This window comes from Salvelinus namaycush, chromosome 5 (assembly GCF_016432855.1).
Source record: "Salvelinus namaycush isolate Seneca chromosome 5, SaNama_1.0, whole genome shotgun sequence".
Taxonomy (NCBI): domain Eukaryota; kingdom Metazoa; phylum Chordata; class Actinopteri; order Salmoniformes; family Salmonidae; genus Salvelinus; species Salvelinus namaycush.
In genome coordinates, this window is record NC_052311.1 from 68492169 (window position 1) to 68513778 (window position 21610).

Genomic DNA, 21610 nt, shown 5'->3' on the forward strand with positions numbered 1-21610 from the left:
CTCTTTCTCTCTCTCCTCCCTCTCCCTCATCTCTCCCCTTTCTCCCTCTTTCTATCTCATCTGTTGATCTCTTGTCTCTACTGCACTTCTCACTTTTCTTCTTCCTTGTCCCTCCCCTCCCTCCCTCTCTCTCTCCTCCTCTGCCCTCCTCTACTTCTCATCCCTCCCCTCCCTCTCTCTCTCTCCTCCTCTACTTCTCATCCCTCCCCTCCCTCTCTCTCCTCCTCCTCTGTCCTCCTCTCTAGGGATGGTTTGTGAGAAGGGGATCCAGATCCTCCTCACCACCGTGGGGGCCTTTGCAGCCTTCTGCCTGATGACGGTTTCTATAGGGACGGACTACTGGCTGTACTCCCGTGCCTCCATCTGCAACAGCACCCGCAACCACTCGGATGACCCCCACAACAAGGACAAGAAGGATCCCGGAGCCCTCACCCACTCTGGCCTCTGGAGGATCTGCTGCCTGGAAGGTAGGCTACTTAAATGCTACTGACACACCATCTTGGATATGTGGTTGGAGTGCGAGAGGATGGATAGAGGGTAGACGGAAGCGTGTGTGTGTGTGTGTGTGTGTGTGTGTGTGTGTGTGTGATGTTGGAGGGGATTAGTTAGGACTGTTTCCATTTGAGCCTTTTGTCCTAATTTCCATTCTAGATTTAAAGGTACACTATGCAGAAATCATTCCACCATTTCCTGGTTGCTAAAATTCTAATAGTTCTCCTAATTTCAGTTTGACAAAACAAGCAGGTACAGTGTAGAGAATCATTGTACCATCTAATCCCCTGTGAAATATATTTTCCATAACCAAAAATGTTGTATTTTCAGCTGTTTGAAGCTGGTGTACAAAACCGAAAGTAAAAGACGCAAAAACAAAACTGAAGAACGGGGAGCATAGAAACAGCACATATAGAACAGATCTACCACCACTACTTACTTTACTGACTTTATTGTCCCCATGGGGAAATTTTGTTGCAGTGTCATGTACATGTTTAAAGTGGCGTTTAAATACAAAACAAATTGACAATACAACTTTCATAACAGTTACATACCGATAAAAAGAGACTAGCCTGCTGGCCTTACTTGGTGGATAGGAACATTAGCCAAAGCTATTTAGGAAGGATATCACACCTGACACAAGTTATTGTCTAGTTCTGTTTTTCCTGCCGAGGGGTGCCCTATACCTGCGCCAGAGGGGAGTGATACAAAGTCTGGGTACAGGGGGTGGCTTGGGTCTAAAATGATTTTAAACTTGCTTTCAATGAGAATGACAGATCGATAACTCGCATTTCTATGTTAATTTGGTTGGGTCACCCAAAATGTGACATATTTAAATTTTTATGAGATTAGATACTATAAATACTATGTATAATATATTGAATGTAATAGTTGGTTATATTGGTAATAGTTGGTAATAGCTGGTTATAGTTGGTAATAGTTGGTAATAGCTGGTAATAGCTGGTAATAATTGGTAATAGCTAGTAATAGGTGTAATATAGGTAATAGGTGGTAATAGCTGGTAATAGTTGGTAATAGCTGGTAATAGTTGGCAATAGTTGGTAATAGCTGGTAATAGCTAGTAATAGGTGTAATATAGGTAATAGTTGGTAATAGTTGGTAATAGCTGGTGATAGTTGGTAATAGTTGGTAATAGCTGATGATAGTTGGTAATAGCTGGTGATAGTTGGTAATAGTTGATAGTTGATAATAGTCGGTAATAGCTGGTAATAGTTGGTAATAGCTGGTGATAGCTGGTGATAGTTGGTAATAGCTGGTGATAGTTGGTAATAGCTGGTGATAGCTGGTAATAGCTGGTAATAGTCGGTAATAGTTGGTAATAGCTGGTGATAGTTGGTAATAGCTGGTGATAGTTGGTAATAGCTGGTAAGTCGGTAATAGCTGGTAAGTCGGTAATAGCTGGTAAGTCGGTAATAGTTGGTAATAGTTGGTAATAGTTGGTAATAGCTGGTGATAGTTGGTAATAGCTGGTGATAGTTGGTAATAGCTGGTGATAGCTGGTAATAGCTGGTGATAGCTGGTAATAGCTGGTGATAGTTGGTAATAGCTGATGATAGTTGGTAATAGCTGATGATAGTTGGTAATAGCTGATGATAGTTGGTAATAGTTGGTAATAGCTGGTGATAGTTGGTAATAGCTGGTGATAGTTGGTAATAGCTGGTGATAGTTGGTAATAGCTGGTAATAGTTGGTAATAGCTGGTAATAGCTGGTAATAGCTGGTAATAGTTGATAATAGCTGGTGATAGTTGGTAATAGCTGGTAATAGTTGGTAATAGTTGGTAATAGCTGGTAATAGTTGGTAATAGCTGGTAATAGCTGGTGATAGTTGGTAATAGCTGGTAATAGTTGGTAATAGCTGGTAATAGTTGATAATAGTTGGCAATAGCTGGTAATAGCTGGTGATAGTTGGTAATAGCTGGCGATAGTTGGTAATAGCTGGTGATAGTTGGTAATAGCTGGTAATAGTTGATAATAGTTGGTAATAGTTGATAATAGCTGGTGATAGTTGATAATAGCTGGTGATAGCTGGTAATAGTTGGTAATAGCTGGTAATAGTTGGTAATAGCTGGTAATAGTTGGTGATAGTTGGTAATAGCTGGTAATAGTTGGTAATAGCTGGTAATAGTTGGTAATAGCTGGTAATAGCTGGTAATAGTTGATAATAGTTGGTAATAGCTGGTGATAGTTGGCAATAGTTGGTAATAGCTGGTAATAGCTAGTAATAGGTGTAATATAGGTAATAGTTGGTAATAGTTGGTAATAGCTGGTGATAGTTGGTAATAGTTGGTAATAGCTGATGATAGTTGGTAATAGCTGGTGATAGTTGGTAATAGTTGATAGTTGATAATAGTCGGTAATAGCTGGTAATAGTTGGTAATAGCTGGTAATAGCTGGTGATAGTTGGTAATAGCTGGTGATAGTTGGTAATAGCTGGTGATAGCTGGTAATAGCTGGTAATAGTTGGTAATAGCTGATGATAGTTGGTAATAGTTGGTAATAGTTGGTAATAGCTGGTGATAGTTGGTAATAGCTGGTGATAGTTGGTAATAGCTGGTGATAGTTGGTAATAGCTGGTAATAGTTGGTAATAGCTGGTAATAGTTGGTAATAGTTGGTAATAGCTGGTAATAGCTGGTAATAGTTGATAATAGTTGGTAATAGCTGGTAATAGTTGGTGATAGCTGGTAATAGTTGGTAATAGCTGGTAATAGCTGGTAATAGCTGGTAATAGTTGGTAATAGCTGGTAATAGCTGGTGATAGTTGGTAATAGCTGGTAATAGCTGGTAATAGTTGATAATAGTTGGTAATAGCTGGTAATAGCTGGTGATAGTTGGTAATAGCTGGTGATAGTTGGTAATAGCTGGTGATAGTTGGTAATAGTTGGTAATAGTTGATAATAGCTGGTGATAGTTGATAATAGCTGGTGATAGTTGATAATAGCTGGTAATAGTTGGTAATAGCTGGTAATAGCTGGTAATAGTTGATAATAGTTGGTAATAGTTGATAATAGCTGGTGATAGTTGGTAATAGCTGGTAATAGTTGGTAATAGCTGGTAATAGTTGATAATAGTTGGTAATAGCTGGTAATAGTTGATAATAGTTGGTAATAGCTGGTGATAGTTGGTAATAGCTGGTAATAACTAGTAATAGGTGTAATATAGGTAATAGTTGGTAATAGCTGGTGATAGTTGGTAATAGCTGGTAATAGCTGGTAATAGCTGGTAATAGTTGGTAATAGCTGATAATAGTTTGTAATAGCTGGTAATAGCTGGTAATAGCTGGTGATAGTTGGTAATAACTAGTAATAGGTGTAATATAGGTAATAGTTGGTAATAGTTGGTAATAGTTGGTAATAGCTGGTAATAGCTGGTAATAGTTGGTAATAGCTGGTAATCATGGATAATAGTTGGTAATAGTTGATAATAGCTGGTGATAGTTGGTAATAGCTGGTAATCATGGATAATAGTTGGTAATAGTTGATAATAGCTGGTGATAGTTGGTAATAGCTGGTGATAGCTGGTGATAGTTGGTAATAGTTGATAATAGTTGGTAATAGCTGGTAATAGTTGGTAATAGCTGGTAATAGTTGGTAATAGCTGGTAATAGCTGGTATGATCAAAGTAAGGACTGTGGCCATTTTGGATCTGATGCAATACCAGTGCAGACCTCATGTCTGTGTCCTAATGCACTACCTGCAGTGTTGCTGTCTTGTGAGATGGAAAGGAATAAGGACTGAATGGAATGAAGGTTCCATTACAGGGAAGCTGAGAGTTGATGTTGTGCAGTGTTTCGTGTCAGATGAGAGTGAATGGATGGTATGGTTACCATATGTTTCAGTGGAATTATGTAGTCAGCAGTGCTGCCGGAAAGGTCATTATAATGTGAAGCAATGCACATGCTGAGTTTATGAGCTCCTTGGAAAATCTGGAACTTGTAAATGCTGGAAGAGGAAACTCTTTCCTAGACTTTCCCAGTGGACTGATGTTTCTGTTTAATGATTTCCAAGGAGCATTAAATCAGTTGTTATTGGTCACATACACGTGTTTAGCAGATTTTATTGCGGGTGTAGTGAAATGCTTGTGCTTCTAGTTCCGACAATGCAGCAGTATTTTACAAGAAATATCTAATAATTTCACAACATACACCTGTAACCCTCTCACCAGGCTCGAATTTGACTCTCACGATATTACCTTACGTAGAGTATCTCAACCGCATGGGATGTCAGGTGAGAAGGACATCTCCAATAAGAATCCCTATTGTAAACTATCTAGGGTGATGACAATATGGTATTAACTTCAGATGGAATGATTATAGATTTTTGTTATTGTATAAGGATATGCTTTCCCATGCATTATATTAAATTGAAACAGTAAATGACTCCACCAAGGCAACATACATAAGGTTCAATGTGTATGATGTGTATGATTACATTTTCAAAGCACCACATCAAAATAAATAAAAATAATAATCCTCAATGAGTCGTGCACAACCCATGTCCAAATTATTTCAAGCTTTCTTAACCCGTTGGCGCATGTTGGAGCTCAACAACAAAAAACTACGACACACTTAAAGTCCAGAAGCACCCCACCGTTGTGGTTACTCACTACTCGTAGATATTCCCTCAGCGAAGTGTGGCAGTTCTGTGCAGGTTTCCTCACAAGATCCACAGCGAACACAGCTATCAATGCAGACAGTACTCTTTAGCAGTAACCGATATCCCATGGGAACATGAACTCGTTAATCTTTCCCAAGCAATTCTCTCTCTGTGTCACACGATGCTAGGCTAACCTCAAGGCTGTCAAATACCTACACGATGAGACGGTAGCTTCGGTCTTTACTAAGTCTTTCTTAACAAAATTATAACAACTCTCTTATAAAATAAATTCGGTATTTCCCTTCAAAACTCGGTAGGTATGGGTTTTGTTCTATTTTTATCGTCTTCTGTTATAATTCTTCTTCACCAACGGGCATAATGTAACGTCCATCCTTTTCTCAACGTCTCTCTTCCTCTTTTTTTCCCGCAGGCCTCCCGTTAACCAGGTCAACTCTCCCATTGGCCACAGCTTAACAAGCGACCTTATTGGTCAAAACTTAAACTTAAAAGTAAACCAACCTATTCACTTATACATTAAAGAAATATTTCTTCAAAATAAATGCATTAACAACATTGCAATTCAATCACCTTTTAAATCTAATACCAATTAATTATAACAAATAGATGTAATACTTGGTTCTACCAAGGGTATTACATACCCAATACACAGAAACCTAAGTAAAGGAATGGAATTAAGAATATATAAATATATGAACGAGCAATGTCAGAGTGGCATAGACTAACATACAGTAGAATAGTATAGAATACAGTATATACACTACCCTTCAAAAGTTTGGGGTAACTTTGAACTGTCCTTGTTTTTGAAAGAAAAGCAAATTTTTTTGTCCATTACAATAACATCAAATTGGTCAGAAATACAGTGTAGACATTGTTAATGTTGTAAATGACTATTGTAGCTGGAAACGGCTGATTTTTAATGGAATATCTACATAGGCGTACAGAGGCCCATTATCAGCAACCATCACTCCTGTGTTCCAATGGCACGTTGTGTTAGCTAATCCGAGTTTATCATTTTAAAAGGCTAATTGATCATTAGAAAACCCTTTTGCAATTATGTTAGCACAGCTGAAAACTGTTGTTTCTGATTAAAGAAGCAATAAAACTGGCCTTCTTTAGACTAGTTGAGTATCTGGAGCATCAGCATTTGTGGGTTCGATTACAGGCTCAAAATGGCCAGAAACAAAGACCTTTCTTCTGAAACTCGTCAGTCTATTCTTGTTCTGAGAAATGAAGGCTATTCATGCGAGAAATTGCCAAGAAACTGAAGATCTCGTACAACGTTATGTACTACTCCCTTCACAGAACAGCGCAAACTGGCTCTAACCATAATAGAAAGAGGAGTGGGAGGCCCTCGTGCACAACTGAGCAAGAGGACAAGTACATTAGAGTGTCTAGTCCTCAACTGGCAGCTTCATTAAATAGTACCCGCAAAACACCAGTCTCAACGTCAACAGTGAAGAGGTGACTCCGGAATGCTGGACTTCTAGACAGAGTTGCAAAGAAAAAGCCATATCTCAGACTGGCCAATAAAAATAAAAGATTAAGATGGGAAAAAGAGCACAGACACTGGACAGAGGAACTCTGCCTAGAAGGCCAGCATCTCGGATTCCTGCCACTCTGGATCATTACACCGGATCCTTACCCCGGATCATCGCAGCTAGCTAGCTGCAAACAAGTGGCTACTGTTAGCTCGGTCCCGAAGCAGCACCAGCTAGCTTTGAGCTAGCCTCGAGCTAGGCCCATATACCAGCTAATTCTAGGGCTACAATACCTCCTTTGCCCTTTATAGTCGACACGGAGCCCCACCGATCCATCACGACTGGACTGCCGACGTGAACTCCCGATGTGGTCTCAACAGGCTATTCTGTTACGATGTTGCCGAAGAACCATCTACTAGCCCCCGCCCGCTAGCTTTTCTGAACACTGTGTCCCCTGCTCGCCTAGCGTAGTAGTGACTACCAAACATCACCCTGACTCACCTATTGCTGGTCTTTTGACCCTATGATCACTCGGCTACACAGCTGATGCCCCCTGGACTGTTTAAATAACACAGTACCTAATTTTGTTCGAACTCAGGTCCTGTATGTACCTAACTGATCCGCTCTGCCCATTCATCGCCATTTACCCGTTGTTGTCTTAGCTCTCCTGATCAACACCTGTGATTGCTTTATGCCTCTCTCTAATGTCAATATGCCTTGTCTACTGCTGTCTTGGCTAGTTTTTATTGTTTTATTTCACCATAGAGACCTCAGTCCTAGCTCAAAATGCCTTAGATAGCTCTTTCGTCCCACCCCCACACACATGCAGAGACCTCACCTAGGTTAACTGGTGCCTCCAGAGACGAAACCTCTCTCATCGTCGCTCAACGCCTAGGTTTACCTCCACTGTACTCACATCCTACCATACCCTTGTCTGTACATTATGCCTTGAATCTTTTATACCACGCCCAGAAATCTGCTCCTTTTATTCTCTGTCCCCAACGCACTAGACGACCAGTTCTTATAGCATTTAGCCGTACCCTTATCCTACTCCTCCTCTGTTCCTCTGGTGATGTAGAGGTTAACCTGTAGGCCCCAGTTCCACTCCTATTCCCCAGGCGTTATCATTTGTTGACTTCTGTAACCGTAAAAGCCTTGGTTTCATGCATGTTAGCATCAGAAGCTTCCTCCCTAAGTTTGTTTTATTCACTGCTTTAGCACACTCCGCCATCCCTGATGTCCTAGCCGTGTCTGAATCCTGGCTTAGGAAGGCCACCAACTATAACATTTTCCGCCAAGATAGAACTGCCAAAGGGGGTGGAGTTGCAATCTACTGCAGAGATAGCCTGCAGAGTTCTGTCATGCTATCCAGGTCTGTGCCCAAACAGTTCCACCTTTCCAGAAATAAGTCTCTCACTGTTGCCACTTGTTATAGACCCCCCCTCAGCCCCCAGCTGTGCCATGGACACCATATGTGAATGAATTGCCCCCCATTTATCTTCAGAGTTTGTATTGTTAGGTGACCTAAACTGGGATATGCTTAACACCCTGGCCGTCTTACAATCTAAGCTCGATGCCCTCAATCTCACACAAATTATCATGGAACCTACCAGGTACAACCCTAAATCCGTTAACACGGGCACCCTCATAGATATCATCCTGACCAACCTGCCCTCTAAATACACCTCTGCTGTCTTCAACCAGGATCTTAGCGATCACTGCCTCATTGCCTGCGTCCATAATAGGTCCGCGGTCAAACGACCACCCCTCATCACTGTCAAACGCTCCCTAAAACACTTCAGCGAGCAGGCCTTTCTAATCGACATGGCCCGGGTATCCTGGAAGGATATTGACCTCATTCCGTCAGTAGAGGAGGCCTGGTTATTCTTTAAAAGTGCTTCCCTCACCATCTTAAATAAACATGCCCATTCAAAATAAATTGAACTAAGAATTGGTTCACTCCAGACCTGACTGCCCATGACCAGCACAAAAACATCCTGTGGCGTACTGCATTAGCATCGAATAGCCCCCGCGATATGCAACTTTTCAGGGAAGTTAGGAACCAATATACACAGGCAGTTAGGAAAGCAAAGGCTAGTTTTTTCAAACAGAAATGTGCATCCTGTAGCACTAACTCCAAAAAGTTCTGGTACACTGTAAAGTCCATGGAGAATAAGAGCACCTCCTCCCAGCTGCCCACTACACTGAGGCTAGGAAACACTGTCACCACCGATAAATCTACGATAATCGAGAATTTCAATAAGCATTTTTCTACGGCTGGCCATGCTTTCCACCTGGCTACCCCTACCCCGGTCAACAGCTCTGCACCCCCCACAGCAACTTGCCCAAGCTTCCCCCATTTCTCCTTCACCCAAATCCAGATAGCTGATGTTCTGAAAGAGCTGCTAAATCTGGACCCCTACAAATCAGCTGAGCTAGACTATTTAGACCTTCTCTTTCTAAAATTATCAGCCGGAATTGTTGCAACCCCAATTACTAACCTGTTCAAACCTCTCTTTCGTATCGTCTGAGATCCCTAAAGATTGGAAAGCTGCCGCGGTCATCCCCCTCTTCAAAGGGGGAGACACTCTAGACCCAAACTGTTACAGACCTATATCTATCCTACGCTGCCTTTCTAAAGTCTTCGAAAGCCAAGTTAACAAACAGATCACGACCATTTCGAATCCCACTGTACCTTCTCCGCTATGCAATCTGGTTTCCGAGCTGGTCATGGGTGTACCTCAGCCACGCTCAAGATCCTAAACGATATCATAACCGCCATCGATAAAAGACAATACTGTGCAGCCGTATTCATCGACCTGGCCAAGGCTTTCGACTCTGTCAATCACCACATTCTAATCGGCAGACTCAACAGCCTTGGTTTCTCAAATGACTGCCTCGCCTGGTTTATCAACTACTTCTCAGATAGAGTTCAGTGTGTCAAATTTGAGGGCCTGTTGTCCGGACCTCTGGCAGTCTCTATGGGGGTGCCACAGGGTTCAATTCTCGGGCCCACTTTTTTGTCTGTATAAATCAATGATGTCGCTCTTGCTGCTGGTGATTCTCTGATCCACCTCTACACAGATGACACCATTCTGTATACTTCTGGCCCTTCTTTGGATACTGTGTTAGCTAACCTCCAGTTGAGTTTCAATGCCATACAACTCTCCTTCCGTGGCTTCCAACGGCTCTTAAATGCAAGTAAAACTAAATGCATGCTCTTCAACCAATCGCTGCCCGCTGCCCGTCTAGCATCACTACTCTGGACGGTTCTGACTACCCTCGTAAAACTGACTATCCTACCGATCCTTGACTTCGGCAATGTAATTTACAAAATAGCCTCCAACTCTCTCCTCAGCAAATTGGATGCAGTCTATCACAGTGCCATCTGTTTTGTCACCAAAGCCCCATATACTACCCACCACTGCAACCTGTATGTTCTCGTTGGCTAGCCCTCACTTTATATTTGTCGCCAAACCCACTAGCTCCAGGTCATCTATAAGTCTTTGCTAGGTAAAGCCCCACCTTTTCTCAGCTCACTGGTCACCATAGCAGCACCCACCCGTAGCACGCGCTCCAGCAGGTATATTTCACTGATCACCCCCAAAGCCAACTCCCCCTTTGGCCGCCTTTCCTTCCAGTTCTCTGCTGCCAATGACTGGAATGAATTTCAAAAATCACTGAAGCTGGAGACTCATATCTCCCCCACTAACTTTAAGCATCAGCTGTCAGAGCAGCTTACTGATCATTGCACTTGTACATAGCCCATCTGTAAATAGCCCACCCAACTACCTCATCCCCATATTGTTATTTATTTTGTTGCTCCTTTGCACCCCAGTATCTCTACTTGCACATTCATCTTCTGCACATCTATCACTCCAGTGTTTAATTGCTAAATTGTAATTATTTCGCCACTATGGCCTATTAATTGCCTTACCTCCCTAATCGTACTTCATTTGCACACACTCGATATAGACTTTTCTATTGTGTTATTGACTGTACATTTGTTTATCCCATGTGTAACTCTGTGTTGTTTGTGTCGCACTGCTTTGCTTTATCTTGGCCAGGTCGCAGTTGTAAATGAGAACTTGTTCTCAACTAGCCTACCTGGTTAAATAAAGGTGAAATTAAAAAAAAAAAAAAAAAAAAGTGTATATAGGCAGCAACCTCTCTATGTTAGTGATGGCTGTTTAACAGTCTGATGGCCTTGAGATAGAAGCTTATTTTCAGTTTCTCGGTCCCAGCATTGATGTACCTGTACTAACCCCACCTTCTGGATGATAGCGGGTGAACAGGCAGTGGCTCGGGTGGTTGTTGTCCTTGATGATCTTTTTGGCCTTCCTGTGACATCGGGTGCTGTAGGTGTCCTGGAGGGCAGGTAATTTGCCCCCGGTGATGCGTTGTGCATAAGAACAACACAGCTTTAGAGTGGGTTCACATGAAGTTTAAGGGAAGAGGTCTGAACTGTATCTGTGCAGAGAGCTAGTACAGTACAGCCACTTTATCTATGAATACTGGATGTTTGTGGAGATTGTCATTTCTACCCTTCAAATGAATTTGTCATAAGGATACCACTTCATCCCTGAACTAAGGATGACTCCAGTGGTGAAGTAGGTAACAGGAGCTGATGGTCTAGATGTACAGTATACAGGGGTTGTATTCCTCATGTTCCATTGTGTCAGCAGATCAGCAAGTTGAAATCACCCGAAAAGAACCCCTCTCATCAGACCCCATTCCTTCCATCACTGTATTTAATATACACTGCTCAAAAAAATAAAGGGAACACTAAAATAACACATCCTAGATCTGAATGAATGAAATATTCTTATTAAATACTTTTTTCTTTACATAGTTGAATGTGCTGACAACAAAATCACACAAAAATTATCAATGGAAATCAAATTTATCAACCCATGGAGGTCTGGATTTGGAGTCACACTCAAAATTAAAGTGGAAAACCACACTACAGGCTGATCCAACTTTGATGTAATGTCCTTAAAACAAGTCAAAATGAGGCTCAGTAGTGTGTGTGGCTTCCACGTGCCTGTATGACCTCCCTACAACGCCTGGGCATGCTCCTGATGAGGTGGCGGATGGTCTCCTGAAGGATCTCCTCCCAGACCTGGACTAAGCATCCGCCAACTCCTGGACAGTCTGTGGTGCAACGTGGCGTTGGTCAATGGAGAGAGACATGATGTCCCAGATGTGCTCAATTGGATTCAGGTCTGGGGAACGGGCGGGCCAGTCCATAGCATCAATGCCTTCCTCTTGCAGGAACTGCACCAGCCAACCGCACCAGCATATGGTCTCACAAGGGGTCTGAGGATCTCATCTCGGTACCTAATGGCAGTCAGGCTACCTCTGGCGAGCACATGGAGGGCTGTGCAGCCCCCAAAGAAATGCCACCCCACACCATGACTGACCCACCGCCAAACCGGTCATGCTGGAGGATGTTGCAGGCAGCAGAACGTTCTCCACGGCGTCTCCAGACTCTGTCACGTCTGTCACATGTGCTCAGTGTGAACCTGCTGTCATCTGTGAAGAGCACAGGGCGCCAGTGGCGAATTTGCCAATCTTGGTGTTCTCTGGCAAATGCCAAACGTCCTGCACGGTGTTGGGCTGTAAGCACAACCCCCACCTGTGGACGTCGGGCCCTCATACCACCCTCATGGAGTCTGTTTCTGACCGTTTGAGCAGACACATGCACATTTGTGGCCTGCTGGAGGTCATTTTGCAGGGCTCTGGCAGTGCTCCTCCTGCTCCTCCTTGCACAAAGGCGGAGGTAGCGGTCCTGCTGCTGGGTTGTTGCCCTCCTACGGCCTCCTCCACGTCTCCTGATGTACTGGCCTGTCTCCTGGTAGCGCCTCCATGCTCTGGACACTACGCTGACAGACACAGCAAACCTTCTTGCCACAGCTCGCATTGATGTGCCATCCTGGATGAGCTGCACTACCTGAGCCACTTGTGTGGGTTGTAGACTCCGTCTCATGCTACCACTAGAGTGAAAGCACCGCCAGCATTCAAAAGTGACCAAAACATCAGCCAGGAAGCATAGGAACTGAGAAGTGGTCTGTGGTCACCACCTGCAGAACCACTCCTTTATTGGGGGTGTCTTGCTAATTGCCTATAATTTCCACCTGTTGTCTATTCCATTTGCACAACAGCATGTGAAATTTATTGTCAATCAGTGTTGCTTCCTAAGTGGACAGTTTGATTTCACAGAAGTGTGATTGACTTGGAGTTACATTGTGTTGTTTAAGTGTTCCCTTTATTTTTTTGAGCAGTGTATAACCTTACACGCATCACCCACTAGCACTGTGCTCACCAACCATGTGTTGGAAACCTGATTCAACTAGATCCATCAAGCCTTTGATAAGCTGAATCAGGTATATTACTGCTGGCCCTACAAACTCACTGCGGACCCTGTTGTCCAACCCTGCACCAGCCCAGTGATTTAACTGACGAGGTCTCTGAATCAGGTATATTACTGCTGGCCCTACAAACTCACTGCGGACCCTGTTGTCCAACCCTGCCAGCCCAGTGATTTAACTGACGGGGTCTCTGAATCAGGTATATTACTGCTGGCCCTACAAACTCACTGCGGACCCTGTTGCCCAACCCTGCACCAGCCCAGTGATTTAACTGACGGGGTCTCTGAATCAGGTATATTACTGCTGGCCCTACAAACTCACTGCGGACCCTGTTGTCCAACCCTGCCAGCCCAGTGATTTAACTGACGGGGTCTCTGAATCAGGTATATTACTGCTGGCCCTACAAACTCACTGCGGACCCTGTTGCCCAACCCTGCACCAGTCCAGTGATTTAACTGACGGGATCTCTGAATCAGGTATATTACTGCTGGCCCTACAAACTCACTGCGGACCCTGTTGTCCAACCCTGCCAGCCCAGTGATTTAACTGACGGGATCTCTGAATCAGGTATATTACAGCTGGCCCTACAAACTCACTGCGGACCCTGTTGTCCAACCCTGCACCAGCCCAGTGATTTAACTGACGAGGTCTCTGAATCAGGTATATTACTGCTGGCCCTACAAACTCACTGCGGACCCTGTTGTCCAACCCTGCACCAGCCCAGTGATTTAACTGACGGGGTCTCTGAATCAGGTATATTACTGCTGGCCCTACAAACTCACTGCGGACCCTGTTGTCCAACCCTGCACCAGCCCAGTGATTTAACTGACGGGGTCTCTGAATCAGGTATATTACTGCTGGCCCTACAAACTCACTGCGGACCCTGTTGCCCAACCCTGCACCAGCCCAGTGATTTAACTGACGGGGTCTCTGAATCAGGTATATTACTGCTGGCCCTACAAACTCACTGCGGACCCTGTTGTCCAACCCTGCACCAGTCCAGTGATTTAACTGACGAGGTCTCTGAATCAGGTATATTACTGCTGGCCCTACAAACTCACTGCGGACCCTGTTGTCCAACCCTGCACCAGCCCAGTGATTTAACTGACGGGGTCTCTGAATCAGGTATATTACTGCTGGCCCTACAAACTCACTGCGGACCCTGTTGCCCAACCCTGCACCAGCCCAGTGATTTAACTGACGGGATCTCTGAATCAGGTATATTACTGCTGGCCCTACAAACTCACTGCGGACCCTGTTGTCCAACCCTGCCAGCCCAGTGATTTAACTGACGGGGTCTCTGAATCAGGTATATTACTGCTGGCCCTACAAACTCACTGCGGACCCTGTTGTCCAACCCTGCACCAGCCCAGTGATTTAACTGACGGGGTCTCTGAATCAGGTATATTACTGCTGGCCCTACAAACTCACTGCGGACCCTGTTGTCCAACCCTGCACCAGCCCAGTGATTTAACTGACGGGGTCTCTGAATCAGGTATATTACTGCTGGCCCTACAAACTCACTGCGGACCCTGTTGTCCAACCCTGCACCAGCCCAGTGATTTAACTGACGGGGTCTCTGAATCAGGTATATTACTGCTGGCCCTACAAACTCACTGCGGACCCTGTTGCCCAACCCTGCACCAGCCCAGTGATTTAACTGACGGGGTCTCTGAATCAGGTATATTACTGCTGGCCCTACAAACTCACTGCGGACCCTGTTGCCCAACCCTGCACCAGCCCAGTGATTTAAGTGACGGGGTCTCTGAAAATGACAGTAGCCATCACGCCATCTCCACTCAGTCACTGCGGCACAAGCAGCGCATTTATAATACATTTACCTCCTCTGACATACAGGCTTTAGAAGGGGGAAGACAGGACAGGACTGGATAGGATAGAATAGAACAGAATAGGACAGTAGTTGAAGCTGAATGAATAGTGTTAGCTAGCTGCCGTATGTTTGTAGTCCCGTCACTACTCCTCTATAAGGCATGTAGGGTAAGTCCCATCCTTGGCCTGGTCATTGTGCAAAGCACATTTGTCCTCATCTCTAAGCTTCCTGATAACAAAGCAGCCAATTAGAGATAAGCCCCAGCCCTCACAGCATTGCTGCAGTGCTTCTCTCTCTCTCTCTCTCTCTCTCTCTCTCTCTCTCTCTCTCTCTCTCTCTCTCTCTCTCTCTCTCTCCTCTCTCTCCTCTCTCCTCTCTCCTCTCTCCTCTCTCCTCTCTCCTCTCTGCTCTCTCGCTCTCTCGCTCTCTCGCTCTCTCTCTCTCTCTCTCTCTCTCTCTCTCTCTCCTCTCTCTCCTGTCTCTCTGTCTCTCTGTCCCTCTCTCCCTCTCTCTGCTCTCTCTTGCTCTTCTCACTAACTCCCTCTATCTCTGCCTTGCTCTCTCTCTTTACTCTCTCTCTGCCCTCTCTCCCTCCCTCTCTCTGCTCTCCCTTCCTCTCTCTCTGCTCTCTCTCTCTGCTCTCTCTCTTTACTCTCTCTTTACTCTCTCCCTCCCTCTCTCTCTGCTCTCTCCCTCTCTCTCTATCTCTCTCTTTACTCTCTCTCTGCTCTCTCTCGCTCTTCTCACTAACTCCCTCTCTATGCCTCTCTCTCTGCCCTCCCTTCCTCTCTCTCTCTGCTCTCTCTCTCTATCTCTCTCTCCCTCTCTCTTTACTCTCTCTCTGCCCTCCCTCCCTCTCTCTCTCTGCTCTCTCTCTCTATCTCTCTCTCCCTCTCTCTTTACTCGCTCTCCGCCCTTTTTCTCTCCCTCTCTCTCTCTCTGCTCTCTCTTTCTCGCTCTTCTCACTTTCTCCCTCTGTAGTTGCTCTCTCTCTGCTCTCTCGCTCTTCTCACTCTCTCCCTCTGTCGTCTCTCTCTGCCTCTCTCCCTTTGCCTCTGTCTGCAATCTCTCCCTTTACGCTCTCTCTTCCCTCCCCGCTATTTCTCTCTCTCGCTTTCTCTCTCTTTCTCTCGCTCTCTCTTTCTCCCTCTCTTTCCCTCTCTCTCTCTCCTCTCTTTCTCTCTCCTCTCTTTCTCTCTGTGGTGCAGTGGAGCCTTCAGTGCTTTGGTATGGCTTAGAGGTCAAGTATCCTTGATATCTGTAGAGTATTGAGTCAAGGTGGGTGCTCAGAAGCCGTGCAGTGATGCAGTGAAGTGTAGGTGCAATGGAAACAGAGGACATATTGGCTCTAAAAGATTTAAGCCCGCGGGTCGATGTCACACATTGCTGTGTTAGGGGCCGAAGGAGTGGGGTATTCTCTGATTCGGCAGGTTGAGAGGATTCCAGATTTTTATTTTTATTTATTTGTACCTTTATTTAACTAGGCAAAATACTAGTAGGTCAGTACAGTCTCTCCCTTAGCTTTAAGTCAAAGGCCCCTAACATCACATTGTGGGCTGCAAATATTCAATATTCACCTGAAACCAATGGAGAGCAAGAGTTTTATGTGCATGGCATCAGACAAGCCACCAATCAACAGCAGTGATATGAGTGTTGATGCTTTAGATTGAATGCTGTTGTTGTGATGGTTCAAATAGAGAACACTGATCTTTGAGGCAGTACTTAGAGGCAGCCTCTACTGCCCATGTAGGTCAGTTTCACCCTCCAGTACATTTCTTACAGAGTTACCAGGTAAGTAAATGGAAGTGAGTGAAACTCAGGTCATTTTGGCTCTAGCCAGCTGTTTCTCTGTTTCAGGACTAGCCAGTACAGCTGTAGAGTAGTTGCTCCCTAGATACTGGTTTTCCCACCTAATGGTTATGGTTAACATTGGGAGAGAGGGTTAACTGATCCTAGATCTGCACCAATGGGGAACTACTTCCTGGTTTAGTGCCAGAATGGCGTCTGTCAGGGGGTTTAGCTGACACCCCCCTCATCAGATCTGCACCAATGGGGAACTACTTCCTGGTTTAGAGCCAGAATGGCGTCTGTCAGGGGGTTTAGCTGACACCCCCCTCATCAGATCTGCACCAATGGGGAACTACTTACTGGTTTAGAGCCAGAATGGCGTCTGTCAGGGGGTTTAGCTGACACCCCCCTCTGTGCCCCCATCTCTTTCTTTACAGACGACAACCATGGAAATAAAAGAACTATGAGAAAGAGACAAGCTCACCCCACATCTGTCCTTCTCTCCCTCCTCCATCTGTGTCTCATCATTCCATCACTCCAACTCTCTCACAATCCATCCATCAGCCAGCACCAGTCGTGTGCTGTCATCACCGTGCGTCCGTCCGTCCATCTGTCTGTCTGCAATAGAGCCACAAGACCCCAGCGGGTAGCTATCTGTCTGCCCGTCTGCCTGTATGGATGGCTCTCTGTGTTGGGGTGTGTGTGGGGGTGAGTGAGTGTGCTCATTCAGTTACTGCATGCTCTTATTCAGAAAGGACCACAGTGAAATTACTATTTTTAAGTGAATATTGGTAGCTGTGGTTCACTCTAAATAAAACATTTCTTATTAGAACTATACATACATATATGCTGGTACCCTTTCTACATGAAATTAGTATTTTTCTACCCAGCACCTGATGACAAATAATGTATGTATGTGAGTGTGAGATACTGCATGACCTTAACGGGGCAAGGACATCTGATATAAAATCAGTTCCTAAGGGCAGAGAGTGTGGATGTTTTGTGTTGGGGATGCGTACTGTTCTGTCCTCAGACCTACCTGGGAAGGGTGAACAATGACAGGACAGAACCTGAGGCACAACCAGTCTGCAGTTTCTCTCTCTCCTTTTTCTCTTCCTCTTTCTCTCTTGCTCTCTTTTTATATGCTAATATAAACTGCACTTTCTTTTTCTGATGAATCTCTGTGGAGTGGAGCTGATGCATGTGCTGATGTATAAAGTGTGTGTGTGCGCGTGTGTGTGCATGTGTGTGTGTGTGTGTGTGTGTGTGTGTGTGTGAGATAGAGTGTGTGGGTATTCTGTTCTAACATCCACCACCACCCCTCCCTCTCTCTCTCTCTCTCAGGGGTGAAGAGGGGAGTGTGTTCTCAGATCAACCACTTCCCTGAGGATGCTGACTTTGACCATGATGGGCCTGAGTATGTTCTACGTAAGTCAACATGTGATGGACCTGGGGAGTTGGAGGTGTTATTAGTCACATGAGCTGAGTACAACAAGTGTAGACCTTACCGTGAAATGCTTACTTACAAGCCCTTAACCAGCAATGCAGCTCAAGAAAGAGTTAAGAAAATATTTACCAAATAAACTAAAGTAAAAAATTATAAAAAGTAACACAATAAAATAACAATAACGAGGCTATATACAGGGGGTACCGGTACCGAGTCAATGTGCGGGGGTACAGGTTAGTCGAGGTAGTTTGTACATGTAGGTTGGGGTAAAGTGACTGCATAGATAATAAACAGCAAGTAGCAGCAGTGTAAAAACAAAGGGGGAGGGGGTCAATGTAAATAGTCCGTGTGGCCATTTGATTACTTGTTCAGCAGTCTTATGGCTTGGGGGTAGAAGCTGATAAGGAGCCTTTTGGACCTAGACTTGGTGCTCCGGTACCGCTTGCCGTGCGGTAGCAAGAGAACAGTCTACGATTTGGGTGGCTGGAGTCTTTGACTATTTTTTGTGGTCTAAAATGAAAATCATTTGAATCAGGTGTGTTGGGCAGGGCTGGAACAAAACCCTGCACACACTGTTGCCACCCCCAGGACGGGAGTTCCCCATAACTGATACACAGCCGTAACTCATCCACAACTGTAAACCACTTTTTACAGAAAACTTAGACCACATAGAGCAGTTAGACTCCTGAAGAGCGGGAGAAAACAAGCTGTTTGAATTAAACATGTTAGTGTTTGTATGAAGTCGAGGGATAATGTGCTGCCCTAGTTCACGGGTGTTCCTCCAGGCCACACCTGTGTGGGTGTTCCTCCAGGCCACACCTGTGTGGGTGTTCCGTGCCGCACTATGTGTGCCCGCCCCACAATGCAGCAGGAGAAGACTGTGTACTGTTTGCTATGTAGCCTCGGCATTTGGCTGGCATTTACTTTGGCATTTCTGTCCTAGATGGGAGAGGTGTGTGTGTGTGTGTGTGTGTGCGTGTGTGTGTGTGTGTATGTGTGTGTGTGTGTGTGTGTGTCCTGGGGGGTATCAGAGTTGATGCCTCTTGGGAAAGAGCTGATACAATTAAACACTCACTAGCTTGGCCACATGGTAATTCATTTGTTCACAGCAGAATACAGCTGTTTATTTCTCATCCTCTCCCTCTGATTCTATCTGCTACTTTGACCTTTTGTCTTTCCCCTCTCTCTCTCTTTATCACCAACTTCCTCTCTTATTCTCTCTTTCCCTCTTCTCTCTCTTTATCACCAACTTCCTCTCTCTCATTCTCTCTCTCTCTCTTCTCTCTCTTTATCACCAACTTCCTCTCTCTTATTCTCTCTCTCTCTCTTCTCTCTCTTTATCACCAACTTCCTCTCTCTCTTATTCTCTCTCTCTCTCTTCTCTCTATCACCAACTTCCTCTTTCTTATTCTCTCTCTCTCTCTTCTCTCTCTTTATCACCAACTTCCTCTCTTATTCTCTCTTTCCCTCTTCTCTCTCTTTATCACCAACTTCCTCTCTCTCATTCTCTCTCTCTCTCTTCTCTCTCTTTATCACCAACTTCCTATTTCTCTTATTCTCTCTCTCTCTCTTCTCTCTATCACCAACTTCCTCTCTCTTATTCTCTCTCTCTCTCTTCTCTCTCTTTATCACCAACTTCCTCTCTCTCTTATTCTCTCTCTCTCTCTTCTCTCTATCACCAACTTCCTCTTTCTTATTCTCTCTCTCTCTCTTCTCTCTCTTTATCACCAACTTCCTATTTCTCTTATTCTCTCTCTCTCTCTTCTCTCTCTTTATCACCAACTTCCTCTCTCTTATTCTCTCTCTCTTCTCTCTCTTTATCACCAACTTCCTCTTTCTTATTCTCTCTCTCCTTCTTCTCTCTCTCTTTATCACCAACTTCCTCTTTCTTATTCTCTCTCTCCTTCTTCTCTCTCTCTTAATCACCAACTTCCTCTCTCTTATTCTCTCTCTCTCTCTTCTCTCTCTTTATCACCAACTTCCTCTCTCTTATTCTCTCTACTTCTCTCACTTGTTCTCTCTCACTTCCCCTCCCTCTCTCTTCATCACCCACTTCCTCTCTCTCTTCCTCTCTCTTCCTCTCTCTTCCTCTCTCTTCTTCTCTCTCACTTGTTCTCTCTCACTTCCCCTCACTCTCCCCGTCACTGTCCCGTCACTGTCCTGTCCCTCTCTCTCTGTAGGTATGGTCAGGGCTTCCAACATCTTCCCTATCCTCAGTGCTATCCTGCTGTTGATGGGAGGGGTGTGTATCGGTCTCAGTCGCTTCTATAAGCACAAGAGGAACATCGTCCTGGGAGCAGGCATTCTCTTTGTGGCTGCAGGTGCACTAACTAACTCCTGTCAGACCTGTCTGTGTTTGTGTCTGTGTCTGTGATTATTTCTGTGTCTTTATGTGTCTATCTAAGTCTCTTAGTATGTATACATATGTTTATGTTCTTTTGATGTAAAGTCATGTCTTTCCTCTTGCTCTCCTGCTCTGGATAACATGACAGAGAGAGAGAGTGTGTGTGTGTGTGTGCGTGTGTGTATATATCCTCATCTATGTGTGTATATATATCCTTGTGTGTTTGTGTCTGTGTCTGTGCGTGTGCGTGTGTTTGTATATCCTCATCTATCCCCTGTCTCCCCCAGGTCTGAGCAACATCATCGGTGTGATCGTGTACATCTCTGCAGCGCTGGGAGACATCTCCCCTAAGAAGGATGAGGACAAGAAGTGGCAGTACAGCTACGGCTGGTCCTTCTACTTCGGAGGCCTGTCCTTCATCATGGCTGAGATGGTGGGCGTTCTGGCCGTCAACATCTACATCGAAAAGAACAAGGAGCTTCGCTGCCGCTCGCGCACTGACATCTTCAAGGGGACCACGCACGCCATGCTCCGCCTACCCAGCTACCGCTTCCGCCGTCGCTCCCGCTCCTCATCCCGCTCTACTGACCCCTCACGCTCCCGAGACCCCTCGCCGGTGGGGGGAGGCGGGGGGAAGAACTTTGGCCTGCCCCCCTCGGCCATGCTCTCCCAGGGGCCCATGTCTGTGGCCACGCTGCCCAACCCTCACTCTCGCTCCCACACCACCCTGGCGGGGGGCGACATCTCCCTCTACACTCTGTCCCGCGACCCCAAGCTGGCTGGCCTGCCCCCCATGTACGGCACTGTGGACCGCGCCACCCTCTACCAGCTCCACAACTGCTTCCCCAAGGACGGGGGAGGAGGGGGAGGAGGGGGTGTGATGATGAGCGGCACACTGCCCTCTCTGAAGTCCCACAACCCCTCGCTATCCCAGAATTCCTCCAACTCCAACGCACCCATGGGCAACTCGGTGGGCTCGGGGCCCCCACCCTTCTCCTCGTCCACGGTGGAGAGAGAACGAGGGATGGGAACGCTGGACAGGCTAAAGGGAGATAGAGAGAGCAACTCCAATACGCTCAACAGGAAGACAACACCCGTGTAGAGAGGAGGGGAGGGGGAGAGAGAGAGATATATAGAGAGGGGGATTGGGATAAAGGAGTATTAAAGGGTATTGAGATAAAGTAATGGAGAGGAGAGAGAGAATCTTTTTCACTGTTATTAG

General features: G+C 45.4%; 1 protein-coding gene across 1 annotated transcript; it reads left to right on the plus strand.

Annotated features, from left to right (window-relative positions):
• The first annotated feature begins 247 nt into the window (after window positions 1–247).
• Window positions 248–21490, plus strand: LOC120047774 (voltage-dependent calcium channel gamma-4 subunit-like). The gene is made up of 4 exons (XM_038993327.1): window positions 248–467; window positions 17942–18025; window positions 20225–20365; window positions 20676–21490. Exons 1-4 carry the CDS (start codon window positions 248–250, stop codon window positions 21488–21490), a joined length of 1260 nt encoding a protein of 419 aa, XP_038849255.1.
• The last annotated feature ends 120 nt before the right edge of the window (window positions 21491–21610 follow it).